The sequence below is a fragment of the Chiloscyllium plagiosum genome, chromosome 42 (genome assembly GCF_004010195.1).
Source record: "Chiloscyllium plagiosum isolate BGI_BamShark_2017 chromosome 42, ASM401019v2, whole genome shotgun sequence".
Lineage (NCBI taxonomy): Eukaryota > Metazoa > Chordata > Chondrichthyes > Orectolobiformes > Hemiscylliidae > Chiloscyllium > Chiloscyllium plagiosum.
In genome coordinates, this window is record NC_057751.1 from 14966810 (window position 1) to 14983770 (window position 16961).

The window sequence follows — 16961 nt, forward strand, 5'->3', positions numbered from 1 at the left end:
TTTTTTTTGTCTATTCCAATAATTACTTCATTCTGTTTTGTTAGCGTCTATTTGAAACCATTAGCTTTTGGAGCACTGCTCCTTCATCAAACGTTAGTGAGAGAAGACTTTCGACACAGAATTTATAAGGAAAAGAGCAAAGGGTCATACACCTTATGTGCACAAATGTGTGTTCAATTTGTTCGCATGACTTGTATAACCCTTTGATCTTTTGCTTGGAAGAAGCTAGACACAGAACTTATAAGAAAAAAGATCAAAGGATCATACAACTCATGAACACTGGTGTGTGTTCAATTTGTTCGCATGACTTGTATAACCCTTTGATCTTTTCCTTATAAGTTCTGTGTGTAAGGTCCTCCTCTCTCACTAACACTTGAAGAAGGAGCAGCACTCTGAAAGTTAGTTTTCAAATAAACCCGTTGGGCTATAACCTGGTGTTGTGTGATTTTTGACTTTGTCCAGCCCAGTTCAATACCGACACCTTCACGTTTTTGATAGCCTCAATTGAATCTGCACCTTTCACACTATCGGGCACTGCATTCCAGATCCTAACCACCCACTCTGTTGAAAACGTTTCTTTATGTTGCTTCTGGTGCTTTTTTGAACTGTTTTCAATTGGCGCTCTCTTGTTCTCACCATTTTCTGCCAAAGGAAGTTTCTCCTTACCTAGTCTGTCCAGATCTCCAATCCGCTCACATAACCCAAGTTCCTCATGCCTGGAAACATACTTTTAAATATTTTTTGCTCTCTCTCTCTCTCTCTCTCTGTACTTTCTCATCGTTTCTTGTGACATTTAGGTTTCTCAGTGGCCGCATTTTTTCTGTTAGTCTCTGCTTTCTTCCTCCCAGCTGCTTTTCAGTTATAATTTCCATGCACCTCCTGCATTGTTCTACATTTCTGTCTTTTCCCTCTTGCCTCCACAATTTAGACATGGGTTTTGATATTTGTGACAAAGGAAGTGCAGCCACATGCAACATTAAAGAAACTGTGTTGGTTGGATAAAAGGTCAAGGCTTTATGACTGATTGCAATGGGATTAATGCTCAGGTTAGCCAAAGTAGAGAGAATGTGCATATAAAAACCTGATCATGGGGAACAAGCACTTGCAAACAGATTCAGAATGCAAAAATAGTTCTTTAAAATAGAAAGAACACACAAGAAACTGTCAAATAAAATGAAAATCTTCCATTAATCTGATTAGTTCATACAAACCAACTCAAACTAGAAGTTGATCACAGTATTAGACTGAGAGAAGATTATTACGCTTAGGACTGAGGTATCAACAGAGGAATGTGTAAGCTTGCAGATGTAGCTATAGTAAATCTGAATTAAGGAGTCTTATTAAATGAGAGGTCAGGCAAAAGATGGAGGTAGAATAGTTTACAAGTGGCAGATAGTGATTACACCATCTAGACTTGCTGTTCGACTATAAACCAGGAGGTCTCATAAAGAGATTTTCATCCTAGCACCCAGGTAACGCAATAATGCTTTGGGATGGGCTATGATTCTACCTTCCAATGATACATAAAATGATGTTTGGGTCTTTACGTGACCACAAGATCACATGAAATAGGAACGGGGAGCTGTTTTGGTCCTTCAAGCCTGCTCTGCCATTCAATAGGATCATGGCTGATCCAACGTTGCTCACATCCACCTTCCTGCCTTTTCCCTATAACCCTTGAATCCCTATTGATCAGGAATTGATCCATCTCAGCCTTAATTATAGAGAAGAACTCTGCTCCCACAGCTCTCTGTGGCACGGAGTTCCAAAGACTCTCAACCTCTCAGAGAATGATGTGGAGGTGCCAATGATTAGACTGGGGTAGACCAAGCCAACAATCACACAACACCAAGTTTTGGTCCAACAGGTTTATTGAGAAGTATTAGCTTTCTAAGCGCTGTTCCTTCATCAGGTGCTCCCCGTTCCTATTTCATGTGATCTTGTGGTCACGTAAAGACGCAAACATCATTTTATGTATCATTGGAAGGTGGAATCATAGCCCATCCCAAAGCATTATTGCGTTACCTGGGTGCTAGGATGAAAATCTCTTTATGAGACCTCCTGGTTTATCGAAGACACAGAATTTAGAGCAAAAGACCACAGTGTCACGTAACTGAAACGATATATTGAACAAACCTAGATTGCTGTTAAGTCTCCCATCTTTTAGAATGAGTTGCAGGTTTCAGTTCATTACTATGTTACTCCTAGAACTTATTTCAAGTGATATTCTTGAGATAACTTAAGGTATTATAAAAAAAAGGTGACATCTCAGCTCAGACAATGCATTAAAGGTATGAGGTTCGAGTCTGTCTGTATCCCAATCTTGAGACTAGTTCTGTTTCCAAATTAGGAATTTATAAAAGGTTTGTTCAATATATTGTTTCAGTTGCATGACATTGTGGTCCTTTGCTATAAACTCTGTGTCTTATGATCCTGCTCCACAGCTACCCGATGAAGGAGCAGTGCTCCAAAAGCTAGTACTTCCAAATAAACCTGTTGGACAATAACTTGGTGTTGTGTGATCTTTAACTTTAACTCAGAGAAGAAATTCCTCCTCTTAAAGGCACCCCTTTGTTCTGACACCATGCCCTCTGGTACTAAACTCACCCATAAGGGGCAACATTCTGTCAGCATTTACTCTGTCAAGCCCCTTAGGAATCCCATATGTTTCAATGAGCAGACTCCCAGCCTGTTTAGCCTTTGCTCATAAGACAATCCTTCCATACTGGGGATCCTCCGAGTGAACCTTTTCTGAACTACCTCCAATGAAATAAGGGGATCACAACTGCTCACAATACTCAAGATGTGCACTCACCTGCATCTTTCCAGATGCAGTAAGACTTCCCTCCACTTATACTCCAATCCCTTGTAATAAGAGCCAATACTCCATTAGTCTTCCTGATTACTTGCTGCACCTGTATGCTAGCTTTCCATGTTTGGTGAACAATTCAGCCTGAAGTCCCTTTTCTGTTGCAACTTTCTGCAGTTTTTCCCTCATGCTCTGTGTTTTCTTTTTCTTTCCAAAATTAATAACTTCACATTTTCTAACATTATACCTATTTGCCAACCTTTTTTGCCCAATTACTTAACTTATCAATGTCTCTCTGTAAATTATTTGTATTCTTCTCCCAAAGTTGCCTTTCCACCTATTTTGAACTTCAATATAATGTAACTTGGTCCTCTGCTGTTACCTTCTCCCACCAGCCTTCGAGTACAGGAAAGGATAGGGCAGTGCACCTCCTCAAATATTGATATGTTGACTATGATATGGAGGAAGAGCAGTTTTGGGTTATCGACACCGCATGGCAGTAGAGGAAGGATGTAAATGTGTGAGCAATTCCCTCTAGGAAGTGGAGAGGGATGTATACCAGACTTTACAGTGAACACAGGAAGGGACATCAATGTGTAAGAAACAGAGCAGGCAATGAGACAGAGGGGTGTCCAAGGTAATGGGACATCTGCGTTGAACTTTCCTACCAGAGTATACTTGAGAACACGTCCATTGTACAAGATTCGATTCGTGTATCAATTTGTTTCCTGAACAAAATCTAATTGGGAGCAATTCACTGTCAAAATGTTGCTCTTCCTGTCCTGTGACTTTGCAGCGGTTTAAGAGAAGCTAGCATAAATATTTAATGACGGATCAATTCCTGCAACTACCAATTGAATTTGCCAATAGTTATTCTGTGGGGATGGCAAAGAGGGACTTACAGTCAGAGTCGTGGAATCATACAGCATGGAAAAAAAACCCTTCGGTTAAACTCATTCATGCCAACCAAGCTTCCAAAGCTAAACTAGTCCCATTTGTCTGCATTTGGTCCAAATCTTCTAAACCTTTCCTATTCATGAACCTGTCCACATGTCTTTTAAATGTTGTAATTTATCCCAGCCTCCACCACTTCCTCTGGCAGCTCATTCCACATAGGCACCACCCTCTGTGTGGAAAAAGTTGTCCTTCAGGTCCCTTTTAAAACTTTCTCCCCTCATCTTAAGAATATACCTTCTCGTCTTGAACCCCCGTACCCTACAGAATAGACCTTAGTAATTCATCTTACTTATGCTTCCCATGATTTTATAGATCTCTGAGGCTACTTCTCAACCTCTTATGGTCTAGTGAAAAAGGTCCCAGCTTCTCCTTATAATTCAAATTCTCCAAACCTAGTAACATCCTTAAATCTTTTCTGCACCCTCTCCAATTTAATCATGTCCTTCCTTTACGAGGGCGACCAGAACTACACACCAAATTTCAAATTTTGCCTCCCCAATACCCTGTAATTACCAATATTCTCTACATCTTGTATAGGGGTAACATGGCGTTCCAACTCCTATACGCAGTGGCTTGAGCAATGGAGACAAGCATGCCAAATGCTTCTTTACCACCCTGTCTACCTGTGTTGCAACTAGCAAAGAAACATTTGCCCAACCCTGAGGTCTCTGTTTGACAACACTCCAGAGGGCCTTACCATTTATTGTATATACCCGACCCTTGTTTATTTTACCAAAATACAATATTTGGCTTTTATCCAATTTAAACTCCATCTCCCATTCCTCGGCCTATTGGTCCAATTGATCAAGATCCCTTTGCAATCTTGGATAACTTTCTTCATCATACCACTAAAATTGGTGTCACCCAGAAACTTACTAATCAGGCTTCCTGAATTCTCATCCAAATCATTTATATGAATTACAAACAACAGTGGACCCAGCACCAATCCCTGTGAAACACTGCTGGTCACAGGACTCCAGTCAGAAAAACAACCCTCCACCACCACCCTCTGTCTTCTACCTTTAAGCCATCATGGCCATTAACAACCTGTCTATTCTGGAATGACTATCACTTGTAGGGAAGTGGGAAAGTGCCCCCAATACCTCAGCACGTTCAGGATAGTTGTGAGAAATTTTGAGAGCTCCTGATTTGTGTGGTCAGTGTAATTTTTGACTGTTCTCTTTTGCCTTCAGGCATGAGCAAGGATGAGTCGACCGCCCTCCTCTCAGAACCTGAGCTGTGGAGCATGGGAGATGAAGGAACGATTGGGGACTGGAGGTTTTGGGAATGTCAACCGATGGACTAACAAGGTAGTGTTTGCTAAGTTTGAGAGAAAGTGAGGGCTGCAGATGCTGCAGATCAGAGCTGAAAATGTGTTGCTGGAAAAGCGCAGTAGGTCAGGCAGCATCCAAGGAACAGGAGAATTGACGTTTCCTGAAGAAGGGCTTATGCCCGAAACGTCGATTCTCCTGTTCCTTGGATGCTGCCTGACCTGCTGCGCTTTTCCAGCAACACATTTTCAGCTTTGCTAAGTTTGAATTGCACCAGAGCGCTTGAGTGCAGGCAGGAAAGGTTCTGAATTCTCGTTTTCCTTCCTCGTTTAGAACATTTCTTTGGAAGTTCGAGTTCTGACTTGTTTTAAACTTTTATGCATTCTGACTGGGCATGAGTAAAGTATTAAATGAATCCAGCAATGGGGGTAGAATAGAGGCAGAATGGCTATGCACTGAAAAATTCCTCTTGACAGAACATGGTTTTTCTATGGCATAAAAGTCTCACGGTTTGCTCATTATATGGTTATTTTGCGACTTATTTTATTAAGTTGTTCAGTGACTTGGTCTAATGATCCCATGACCCAAGTTCAAATCTGGACATCTGGGGACCTGAAATTAAATAACTGCAATGACAAGCTTGAATCAGTAATAGTGACCATGAAACTAATGGAACGACTGTGGCCACAAAAGGAGGTCAGAAGCCAGAAATCCTGCAGCATGTAATTCATCTCTGGATTCCCCAAAGCCTATTCGCCAGGCCCTAGTCAAGAGTGTGCTTCCCTGGATGAGTGCAACTCCAACAACACTTAGGTTTAATACCAACAAGGAAAGTGCAATCCACTTGATTGTCACAATGTTTACAAGAAATCACTCCCTCCACCACTGATGCACAGTAACAGCAGAAGATACCATCTGTAAGATGCACTCAGAAATTCACCAAGGCTTCTTAGACAGCACCTTCCAAACCCCAACCACTACCATCACAAAGAACAACGGCAGCAGGTGGAATCAAACCCCACCACCTGCAAGTTCCCCTGCAAGTCACGCACCATCCTGACTTGTAATTATCACCATTCGTTCAGTGTGATCGGGTCAAAATCCTGAAACTCTCTCCCAACAGCACTGTGGATGTGCTTTCAATCGCCTGAGCAATTACAGATGGACAAGAGATGCTGGCTCAGCTAGCAATCCATGAATAAATATTTTGAAAAAGGACACAGTTTTAACTCAGCACGTTAGTTACTTCTCAGTTGTGTAGAAGGCTCATCATCATATTTCTGTGGGCAATTAAGAATGGACAATAAATGCTGACTTTTCAATGAATGAATAAGGGGGGAAGAAATGCTGTGATCTAGCTAAATGAGTGCTTCCTCCTTGCTTTTCTAAAATACATCAAATAATGTTAGTGCATTGTTGCTGGTGTTCGGGGACAAAAATAACCAAGTTCAAAGTGCCCCTTCAGCTCACTTAAATTTCTGCTTTGTGTTTGGCTCAATGTTCTTGGTTATCTGATGTGTGACACTTAATTGCTCAGTCACAGAGCATGGAAACAGACTCTTTAGTCCAACCAGACCATGCTGAATATTTTCCTCAAAGCAAACTAGTCCCTTTTACCTGCATTTAGCCCATACTCTTCCAAACTTTTCCTATTCATGTATTAATTCAAATGTCTGTTAAATTTTGTAACTGGACCTGCATCCACCACTTCCTCTGGCAATTCATTCCACACATGCACCACCTTTTGCGAAAACGTTGCTTCTCAAGTCCCTTTTAAATCTTTCTCCTCCAGTTTTGAACTCCCCTACAAAGGGGGAAAAAACCTTTGTTATATACCTTCCTCTTCCCCCCCCCCCCCCATTAATGATTTTATAAACCTCCTATAAGGTTTCCCTTCAGCCTCCTACTCTCCAGTGAACAAGTCCCAGCCTATGCAGCCTATGTTTATAACTCAAATCCTTTCAAGGGAAGGTGTTGCAGAATTTGAGTGAGTGGAGAGCTTTAAGGTGCTCGATATGGGTAGTCTTACGTTTCTATGCATTAATATTGATTTTCTGCCTGCAAGGACACAACAAATCAAAGCTGAGGAAAGACCCTTTTAATCTACGAAGACTATGCCTCTTGTTTTTGTCTCTTTAACAGTACTACATTCCCAACTGTCGTGCTTGTTCAACAATGCTGTGCTCCCTCACTCCTCCTCCTCTGATGCAGTACTTCCTCAGTATTTCACCTCCAACAGTGCAATATCATCCTCCGTACTGATCATCTGACACTGCAATACTCCCTCATTACTGACCCTCTGAAAGCCCAGAATTCCTTCAGCACTGATCCTCCAACAGTGCAGAATTCCTTCATTATTGACCCTCTGACAATGCAGAACTCCCTCAGTGCTGCATTGGCAGTATTAGCCCAGATTTTGTGCTGAAGTCTCTGAAACGAGGCTTGAATCCTTGACCTCTGTATCAAGGTGAAAGGGGTCCCACTGAGACACTGAGCTGACCAAGTAGAATTGTTTGCCTTTGGTCCTTTTGGGCTTTAAATTGAGTTCAACTCCTGTTTGGTTAAAAATATCTCTTGTTTTCTCTTGATTCAATGAAAGTTCCCTGCTAAACTTCTGATGGGAATTTCTGTCAAGGGAGAAGTGAATTCAAAGAAAGCACAGATAATTAATGTATGCATTTTTCTTGAAGCATGCTGCAACTCCATTAGTGGTCAGCAGTAATCCACTGAAGCAGGATTCGATTTCCCTTCCTGTCCTCCTCTTCCTCCTTCCCTCCTCCATTTTCTTATGTTTTGTCTCTGTTCTTTGCTCTGATCTCATTTTCTACGGGTGAGCAATGGCGAGCAGGGAATGGAGACTGTTAGCCAAATTCTGGGCCAAGGCTTCTTCTCAGGCCACTTCACGAAAGCCTCAGCTCCAGATTTTAAATCCACAAAAAAGTTGAATGTGTGCAGAATTTCCTGAAAGCCAAAGTCTTCATCAAAATTCCTTGTGAAAACTAATATTGAAATGATTATTTGATGTCATTCACTCAAACCAGAAGGTTGTAGTTTGTGGGGAGAAAAAGATTGAAACTTGAATGTTTGGCGAACCCTCTGTTAAACGGGCTCCTTTTGTGGCCATTGGATGCAGGGAGAGGTCATTGTTCTCTGCATGTGTAGTGTTTTTTAATGATAGAATCATAGAGTGAAGGTAAATTTTGAGGCAGGTCACTGGGGATAACAATCTCCACAGATGGGTTCTATTTATTTAAAGATTGCTAAATCAAGCAGAATTCTCCCAGATTATGAATTAAAAACAGCATTTCAGTCTGTCTTCTTCAGTGACCATCCCATAATAGCATTGCATCGGAACAAAAAGTTCCCGAATGGGAGACTGTGGACAGACATGGTGACGAAGCTGGGTAGGGATGTCAGGTATCATTTGTAGAATCAGAGCGTCAGAGACAGATACAGCACGGAAACAGACTCTTCGGTCCAACCCGTCTTCGCCGACCAGATATCCAAACCTATACTAGTCCCATGTGCCAGCACTTGGCCCACATCCCTCTAAACACTTCCTAATCATACACCCATCCAGTTGCCTTTTAAATGCTGTAATTGTACCAGCCTCCTCCACTTCCTTTGGCAGCTTATTCCATACACGCACCACCCTCTGCATGAAAAAGTTGCCCCTTAGGTCCCTTTTAAATCTTACCCCTCTCACCCTAAACCTATGCTGTCCAGTTCGGGATTCCCCTACCCCAGGGAAAAGACCTTGTCTGTTTATCCTATCTATGCCTCTCATGATTTTGATCCATGCCCCCACTGACATCCCCTCTCATCACAGCTCACTCTCCTTACCAGGTTATACTTGGGGAAATAACTTCACTCTTTGTGAATAATTCTAGGAAATTGGACTTTTAAAAAATATTGTGCATGGAATTCAGATTTCAGTGATCAGATCAGAATAACAGTGCAAAATATTATATCAATGCCAGCTCCTTTGTTCATGTTTTCCTTTAATTCCATTCCCCACAGCACTGTAAATTCTTTGACTTGAAATATTTGCCTCATTTCCCTTTCGAATGTTGCAGTCATATCTGCTTCTATGATGCTTTCTTGCAATTTATTCCAGATGTGCTTAAATCAAAAAGCCTAATTTTCTTTCCAGTTTTTTTTATAGAGTCATGGAGTCCTACAGCACGTAGACAGGCCCTTTGGCCCAAACTGTTCCATGCCGACCAAAAGGTCCATCCAAGCCAACCCCATTTCCCTGCACTTGGCCCATCTTCTCATCAGGGAGGAGAAAGTGAGGGCTGCAGATGCTGGAGATCAGAGCTGAAAATGTGTTGCTGGAAAAGTGCAGCAGGTCAGGCAGCATCCAAGGAACAGGAAAATCGACGTTTCGGGCATAAGCCCTTCCTGAAGAAGGGCTTATGCCTGAAACGTCGATTCTCCTGTTCCTTGGATGCTGTCCGACCTGCTGCGCTTTTCCAGCAACACATTTTCAGCCCATCTTCTCATCAGCCTTTCCTATCCATGCATTTCTCCAAATGCCTTTGAAATGTTGTTTATGTCTCAGCCTCCACCACTTCCACTGGCAGCTTATTCCATATGCGTACCACCCTCTGTATAAAAATGTTGCCTCTCAAGTTCCCTTTTATTCTTTCCCCTCTCGCCTTAAACTAATGACCTGTAGTCCTTGATTCCCCAATCCTGGGAAAAAGACTGAGTGGTTCACTCTATCATGCCTCTCATAGTCTTAGACGCCTCCATAAGGTCCCACCTCAGTCTCCTTTGCTCTAAAGAAAAAGTCCTAGCTTGTCCAACCTCTCTCTCTGTGACTCAGACCCTTGAATCCAGGCAATATCCTTGTAAATTTCTTCTGCACTCTTTTCCAGTTTAATAACATCCTTCATAAGTATGGCCGCACCAACGACCTATATAACTTCAACATAACTTCTCAACTTCTATTCTCAGTGCCCTGACTGATGAGGGCCAGTGTGCCAAAAGCCTTCTTCACGGGCCTGTCTACCTGTGACTCCAATTTCAGAGAACTGTGAACCTGAACTCCAAGATCCCTCTGTTCCACTACACTCCTTAAGGCCCTCCCATCCACCATGAAACTCTTACCTTGATTTGACTTTCCAAAATGCAAGACTTCACGCTTATCCATATTAAACTCCATTTGCCATTTCTTGCCCACTTCCCCAGCTGGTCAAGGTCCTGATGCAATTTCCGATAACCTTCCTCATTATGCACTATGCTGCCTATTTTAGTGTCATCAGCAAACTGACTAACCATGCTTTGTACATTCTCATCCAAATCATTGATATAGATGACAAACAGTAATGAGCCCAGTACCGGCCCCTGAGGCACCCCACTAGTCGCAGGCCTTCAGTCTGACAAACATCCTTCCACTATTACCCTCTGCTTCCTCCCGGCAAGCCAAATGTGTATCCAATTTTCCAGCTCCCCCTGGAATCTCTGTGATCTAACCTTCCAGAGCAGCCTACCATGTGGAACTTTATCAAAGGCCTTAATGAAATCCATATAGTCTGTCTACTGCCCTGCCCTCGTCAACCTTCCTGGTCACTTCATCAAACAACTACAACAAATTTGTGAGGCATGATCTCCCATGTACAAATCCATGCTGGCTACTCTTAAGCAAAGCTGAAAATGTGTTGCTGGAAAAGCACAGCAGGTCAGGCAGCATCCAAGGAACAGGCGAATCGACGTTTCGGGCATAAGCCCTTCTTCAGGAATGAGGAAAGTGTGTCCTCTTAAACAAACCCTGTCTTTCCAAATCATGTCCATCTTATCTTATCGGAATCTTTTCGAGTAACTTACCACCACAGGTGTTAGGCTTACTGGTCTATAGTTCCCAGGTTTTTCTTTGCAGCCCTTCTGAAATAAGGGCACAATATTCGCTACCCTCCGGTCTTCCGGGACCTCGCCTGTGGCTAACGATGCAAAAATATCATCCAGGGCCCCCACTTCTCTCGCTTCTTGCAGTGTTCTTGAGTATATCTCATCAGGACCAGGTGATTTATCCACTTTCATACATTCTAATACATCCAACACCATCTCAAATGTGATATGGACTGTCCCCAAGATATTGCCACTAATTTCCCCAAGTTCCCAAGTCTTCATGTCTTTCACCTTGGTAAACACAGAGGAGAAATATTCCTTGAGAACCTCACTCATCACCTACAGTTTGACAAATACATGTCCACTTTGGTCCTTGAGGGGTCCTATTCTTTCCCTGTTTTTTCTTTACCTTTACTATACTGAAAGAACCTCTTTGGATTCATCCTAATCTTTTCAACCAAGGCTATCTGGTGTCCCCTTTACACCATCCTGATATCCTCCTTCTGTAAATTCATGTATTCCCTTGATCCCAGCTGCCTGTACCTGATCCACGCCTCCTTTTTCTGGTCAAAGCCTCAATATCGTTTTTCATCCAGGGTTCCCAATTCCTGCCAACCTTGCCTTTGACCGTCACAGGAACAGACAGGCATTTAACTTTAGCCATCTCTCTTTTAAATGCCTCCCACTTGCCAGAGATCCCTTTGCCTGCAAACAAACTACTCCAATCAATCCCTGTAAGCTGCTGTCTAATTCCATCAAAATTTGCCAATAACTTTAAATTTGGATTCTTTGCTTATCACTGAAAACAGTTTCTATTTATTTATTTGTCAGAATCAATTATCAGTCCTTGAACGGCCTCTTAACTATCCCTGCTCTAAGGAGATAAATTCTAGTTTCTCTTGTGTTTCACACAGCTTCATTTCTGATGGAATTTGGTAAATCTCCTCTGCATTCTTTCCAACGCCTTGTCTCCTTCAAGCGTGGTGCCCAAAAATGAGACAGTACTCCAGCTGGCCCCAAACTGATATTTTATAAGTCTTTACTCTGTCCTTGCTTTTGTCCTTTATGCATCTATTGATGAAGAAAAGGATCCCAGACTTCTCAACTTGTCTTGCTACCTTCAAAGATTGTGTGCTTACGTCTCCAGGTCTCTCTTTGCTTTCAAAATTGCACCATATAAATTACGTTGCCTCTAAAATGGATCACTTCACACTTTTCTGCAGTCACATCATCCACTATCTGTCTGCCCATTTCACCAATCTGTCAACATAGTCTGCCACGACCACCTTCACTAAATACTGCATTTTCAGTTTTCATATCAGTTGCAAACTTTGAAGCAATGTCATGAAAACCTAAGTCTAGGTCATGAATATAAATCAAAAAGAGCTGAACCCGGCGGAGCAACAATTAATACTTCTCTCCAGTCTGAATGAACCAGTCACAAGTACTGTCTGTCCCTTAGTCAATTTTGCAGCTGGACAGCGACTATCCCTTTAATCCATTAATGAGCTTGTTATTTGAGTATTTTTTGGTATTTTATTTTTAGGACACTGGGGAGCAGATTGCCATCAAACAATGTCGACAGGAGCTGAGCCCAAGGAACCGAGAGCGTTGGTGTTTGGAGATTCAGATCATGAAGAGGTGAGGGCCCTGTCACCTGACCCTTCATCTTGGCTTGACACAGAGTGAGGGATCTGCCACTTATGTCCTGTGGATTGATCCAAGGATGATCACATATCCTTTCCCTGGTGCTCTTAGCTGATGACTTTTTAATGTAAGAGGCTCGGGATGAAGGAGTTGGAGGGAGGTGAGATGTGGTGGTGGTATTGGAGAAAGGACTTGTAATTTGAGGTGTAACAACAAGACCCATTGTGAAATGTGCAAGGCGAAGACCTTGTAGGATTAAAGAAACTTAAAGTTTCAGTCTTATGAGTTTGGACATCTCAAAGCACTTTGCGTTCGGTTACATTCTCTTGAGCTACATGGAGAAAACACAATAATTTTGCAAAACTCCCACAAACACACAATGTGGGAAGTAATCTGTTTTTATGATGTTTTTTGAAAGATAAATACTGGCTAGAAACTATCACCGCCTGTGTCAGAGATGACAATGCAAGTTTTCCTCATGATGCTTCATCTCCCATTCAGCTCCTGCCACCCTCATCCCAATCAAAAAATTGCTAACCCTCTCATTTGAACAGTATGACTTCAGAAAAGAGGCACATTGTAACCTGAAGAATCCTGTGTCATTGGATGCCAAAGATAACTGCCCTGCTGTCTTCTTTAAAATAGTGGTTTCAAATCTTTTATGCCTGCCTGAAAAGGCATAAAACTCGCTGGTTTAAAGTCTCACCAGAAAGATGGTACTTCAGACACGATTCTGCTCCTTCAGTCCTGCATTGCAGTGTCAGCTCAGAGTTTGGTGCTGAAGTCGTAGAGTGGGTCTTGAACCCAAAATGTCTGACTGAGAGGCAAGAATGCTACCCACTGAGCCACAGCTGACAACTCAGAGGCAAAAGCTGGCTGGAGACAAGGAGATGGTATCAAGTCTGAAAGGAGAGGCATATTGCCAAGCTGCGGAACATAATCAGGTGTTGGAAGGGATAAAATGTTGAAAGAGAAAAGCCACTTTGAGTGACACCTTTCTGCAGATGTGACTGCAGTGGTGAGACTGTAGCTTTTGAATATGTGCTAGTATTGTTCATGAGAAGGATGTATCTCTCTCTCTCTCTCTCTCGATTCCCAAGGGTGAGAGTATGATTCTCGAAGGGGCTGAATGCCAGACTAAATCTGCAAAACCATTCATCTCCCCACATTATGTCTGATTATCCAGAAGCTTCTGTGTGACTTACTCCTGATAACATAGCTGCAAGGGAGAACCAGTGACAGAGAAAAACACGTTTTATCAGAGTTCTGAGGAAGGATCACTGGACCCGAAGTATTAACTCTGATTTCTCTTCTCAGGTGCTACCAGATCTGCTGAGCTTTTCCAGCAATTTTGTTTTTGTTTCTGATTTCCAGCATTTTACACATGTTATCATTCTCCCTCTCCAATTTTGGAAGCTTGGCATGCATTAGTTTGAGCAGTGGAAATCTCTGGCGTCAATGCAGAGAGTCTGTCCCATCTGTGCTTACCATGTTGTGATCAAATCTAAACATGCCGTGTTCCACACACAAAGCAGGAAATTAGTTCTTCAAATTGCACAATGTCCAAACCACACTGTCTATAAACCATCACAGCTTGTTTAGATATTCTTTCCCTGAATAAACTGCCACTTTTGGCCTTCCTGTGTCAAGTTTACTTGACTTGGAGGTTTCTTTTTGCAATCATTTGAAATATTGCTCCTTGAGGACCAGCAGACGACCCTTTGGAAAACCTATGTATTGTTGATTTCGGTAACTGTTAAACGGCAGCAAGATTGGTATGTGGGTCAGACATTAAGGTATCAACAGCTATCTTGATCCCCTCACTCTTATCTCTCTTCCAGCTCCTGTTGTCACCCGTGGACGCTCCATTTCCACCTTCAACCACAATTGTCAACACTTCTGCATCAAGGATGCAAATTGGGAAAGGAGGCTGTTGCAATTGTATGGAGTTCAGCTAGGTGGATCTCATTAGAATCTGAGTTCCCTGATAGGGGCTGTTAATCTGGTCCAATCAGGGACCCCTCTGACAGATATAAACAGGAGTGTCAGACTGCTTGTTCACTCTGAGAACTGGCTCTGAGGGAGATGGATCAGTGTCAAGGATGCTCCATGCCTAAATAAATGACTTAGTGATGGGATACTGGCCCCTGTGGAGTTAGTTCAGAGGCACTGTCTTAACCACAAACATTCTGCACTATTGGGAGAAATGCACATGAAATATTCTGAGTTCAGGGCCTGGCACAGAAGTGTCAACAAATTGGAGTTGAATTCTAGACTAGAACCTCAAAGCCAACGTTGGTCGCCACCTCTTGCCTTAGCAAGGATGGGGAGAAATGTTGGTCATGAATTTCAGAGTACAGTCACCTCCACAATACTTGCCCAGATCAGCTGGCTCAGTTTTAGTTCCCCTAACTACAAAAGTCTTCATTTAGAACATAGAACAGTACAACACAGAACAGGCCCTTCAGCCCACGATGTTGTGCTGACCATTGATCCTCATGTAAGGTAAACCTAATGTATGAACCCTCAAATTTCTGTGACCATATGCATGTCCAGCAGTCTCTTAAATATCCCCAATGACCTCGCGTCCACAACTGCTGCTGGCAACGCATTCCATACTCCCACAACTCTCTGCATAAAGAACCCACCTCTGACATCCCGTCTATACTTTCCGCCAAACAGCTTAAAACTATGACCCCTCGTGTTAATAATTTCTGCCCTGGGAAAAAGTCTCTGCTATCAACTCTATCTATGCCTCTCATTATCTTGTCTACCTCAATTAGGTCCCCTCTCTTCCTTCTTTTTTCCAATGAAAAAAGTCCAAGCTCAGTCAACCTCTCTTTGTAAGATAAGCCCTCCAGTCCAGGCAGCATCCTGGTAAACCTCCTCTGAACCCTCTCCAAAGCATCCACATCTTGCCTATAATAGGGCGACCAGAACTGGACACAGTATTCCAAGTGCGGTCTAACCAAAGTTTTATAGAGCTGCAACAAGATCTCACGACTCTTAAACTCAATCCCCCTGTTAATGAAAGCCAAAACACCATATGTTTTCTTAACAACCCTGTCCACTTGGGTGGCCATTTTAAGGGATGTATGCACCTGCACACCAAGATTCCGCTGTTCCTCCACACTGGCAAGAATCCTATCCTTAATCCTGCACTCAACTTTCAAGTTCGACCTTCCAAAATGCATCACTTCGCATTTATCCAGGTTGAACTCCATCTGCCACCTCTCAGCCCATCTCTGTATCCAATTAATGTCACGCTGCAGCCTACAACAGTCCTCTATACTGTCAATGACACCTCCAACCTTTGTGTCATCTGCAAACTTGCTGACCCATCCTTCAATCCCCTCATCCAAGTCATTAATAAAAATTACAGAGTAGAGGCCCAAGGACAGAGCCCTGTGGAACACCACTCACCAAAGACTTCCAGGCAGATAACTTTCCTTCCACAACTGTCTTCTGTCGACCAGCCAGTTCTGTATCCACACAGCGAAATTTCCCTGTGTCCCATTCCTCCTGACCTTCTGAACGAACCTACCATGGGGAACCTTATCAAATGACTTGCTGAAGTAATTTAGTGAAAAAAAAATTGCTCTCTCTGGGGCATTAGGTCCAGGACATTCGACCTTTACATTATATATGTAAAGAAGTGATTAGCTGGTGCTGACACCTCCCTCCCTTTTATCTTTTCTTTTATTCCTGCTGCAGATCCTTAACAACAATGGTGATTCAAAGTTTGTGAGAAGATTTGTAGCTCGGGTGCTAGTTGTTGTGGTTCTGTTCGCCGAGCTGGGAATTTGTGTTGCAGACATTTCATCCCCTGTCGAGGTGACATCCTCAGTGCTTGGGAGCCTCCTGTGAGGCGCCTTTGTGATGTTTCCTAGTGATTTGTGATTATAGTGATTTGTACCTGCTGCTTCCGGTTGTCAGTTCCAGCTGTCCGCTGCACTGGCCGGTATATTGGGTCCAGGTCGTTGTGCTTATTGATTGAATCTGTGGATGAGTGCCATGCTTCTAGGAATTCGACTGGCTGTTCTCTGGCTTGTCCTATAATAGTAGCGTTGTCCCAGTCGAACTCATGTTGCTTGTCATCTGAGTGTGTGGCTACTAAGGATGGCTGGTCATGTCGTTTCGTGGCTCGTTGGTGTCCAGGGATGCGGATCGTTAGCTGTCTTCCTGTTTGTCCTATGTAGTGTTTTGTGCAGTCCTTGCATGGGATTTTGTACACTACATTGGTTTTGCTCATGCTGGGTATCGGGTCCTTCGTCCTGGTGAGTTGTTGTCTGAGAGTGGCAGTTGGTTTGTGTGCTGTTATGAGTCCCAGTGGTCGCAGTAGTCTGGCTATCAGTTCAGAAATGTTTTTGATGTATGGTAGTGTGGCTAGTCCTTTGGGTTGCAGCATGTCCTCGTTCCGTTGT

At 42.9% G+C, this 16961-nt stretch overlaps 1 protein-coding gene across 4 annotated transcripts in view; it reads left to right on the forward strand.

The window, feature by feature from the left end:
* ikbkb (inhibitor of nuclear factor kappa B kinase subunit beta) overlaps positions 1-16961 on the forward strand; it is an 81383-nt gene that overhangs the window by 24064 nt on the left and 40358 nt on the right. For all 4 annotated transcript variants that reach the window (XM_043681571.1, XM_043681572.1, XM_043681570.1 and 1 more), the window contains 2 exons: positions 4960-5076; positions 12437-12531. In XM_043681571.1, coding sequence (XP_043537506.1) covers positions 4972-5076; positions 12437-12531 — 200 coding nt within the window. In that variant the 5' untranslated portion in view covers positions 4960-4971. The remainder of the gene's footprint in view (positions 1-4959; positions 5077-12436; positions 12532-16961) is intronic.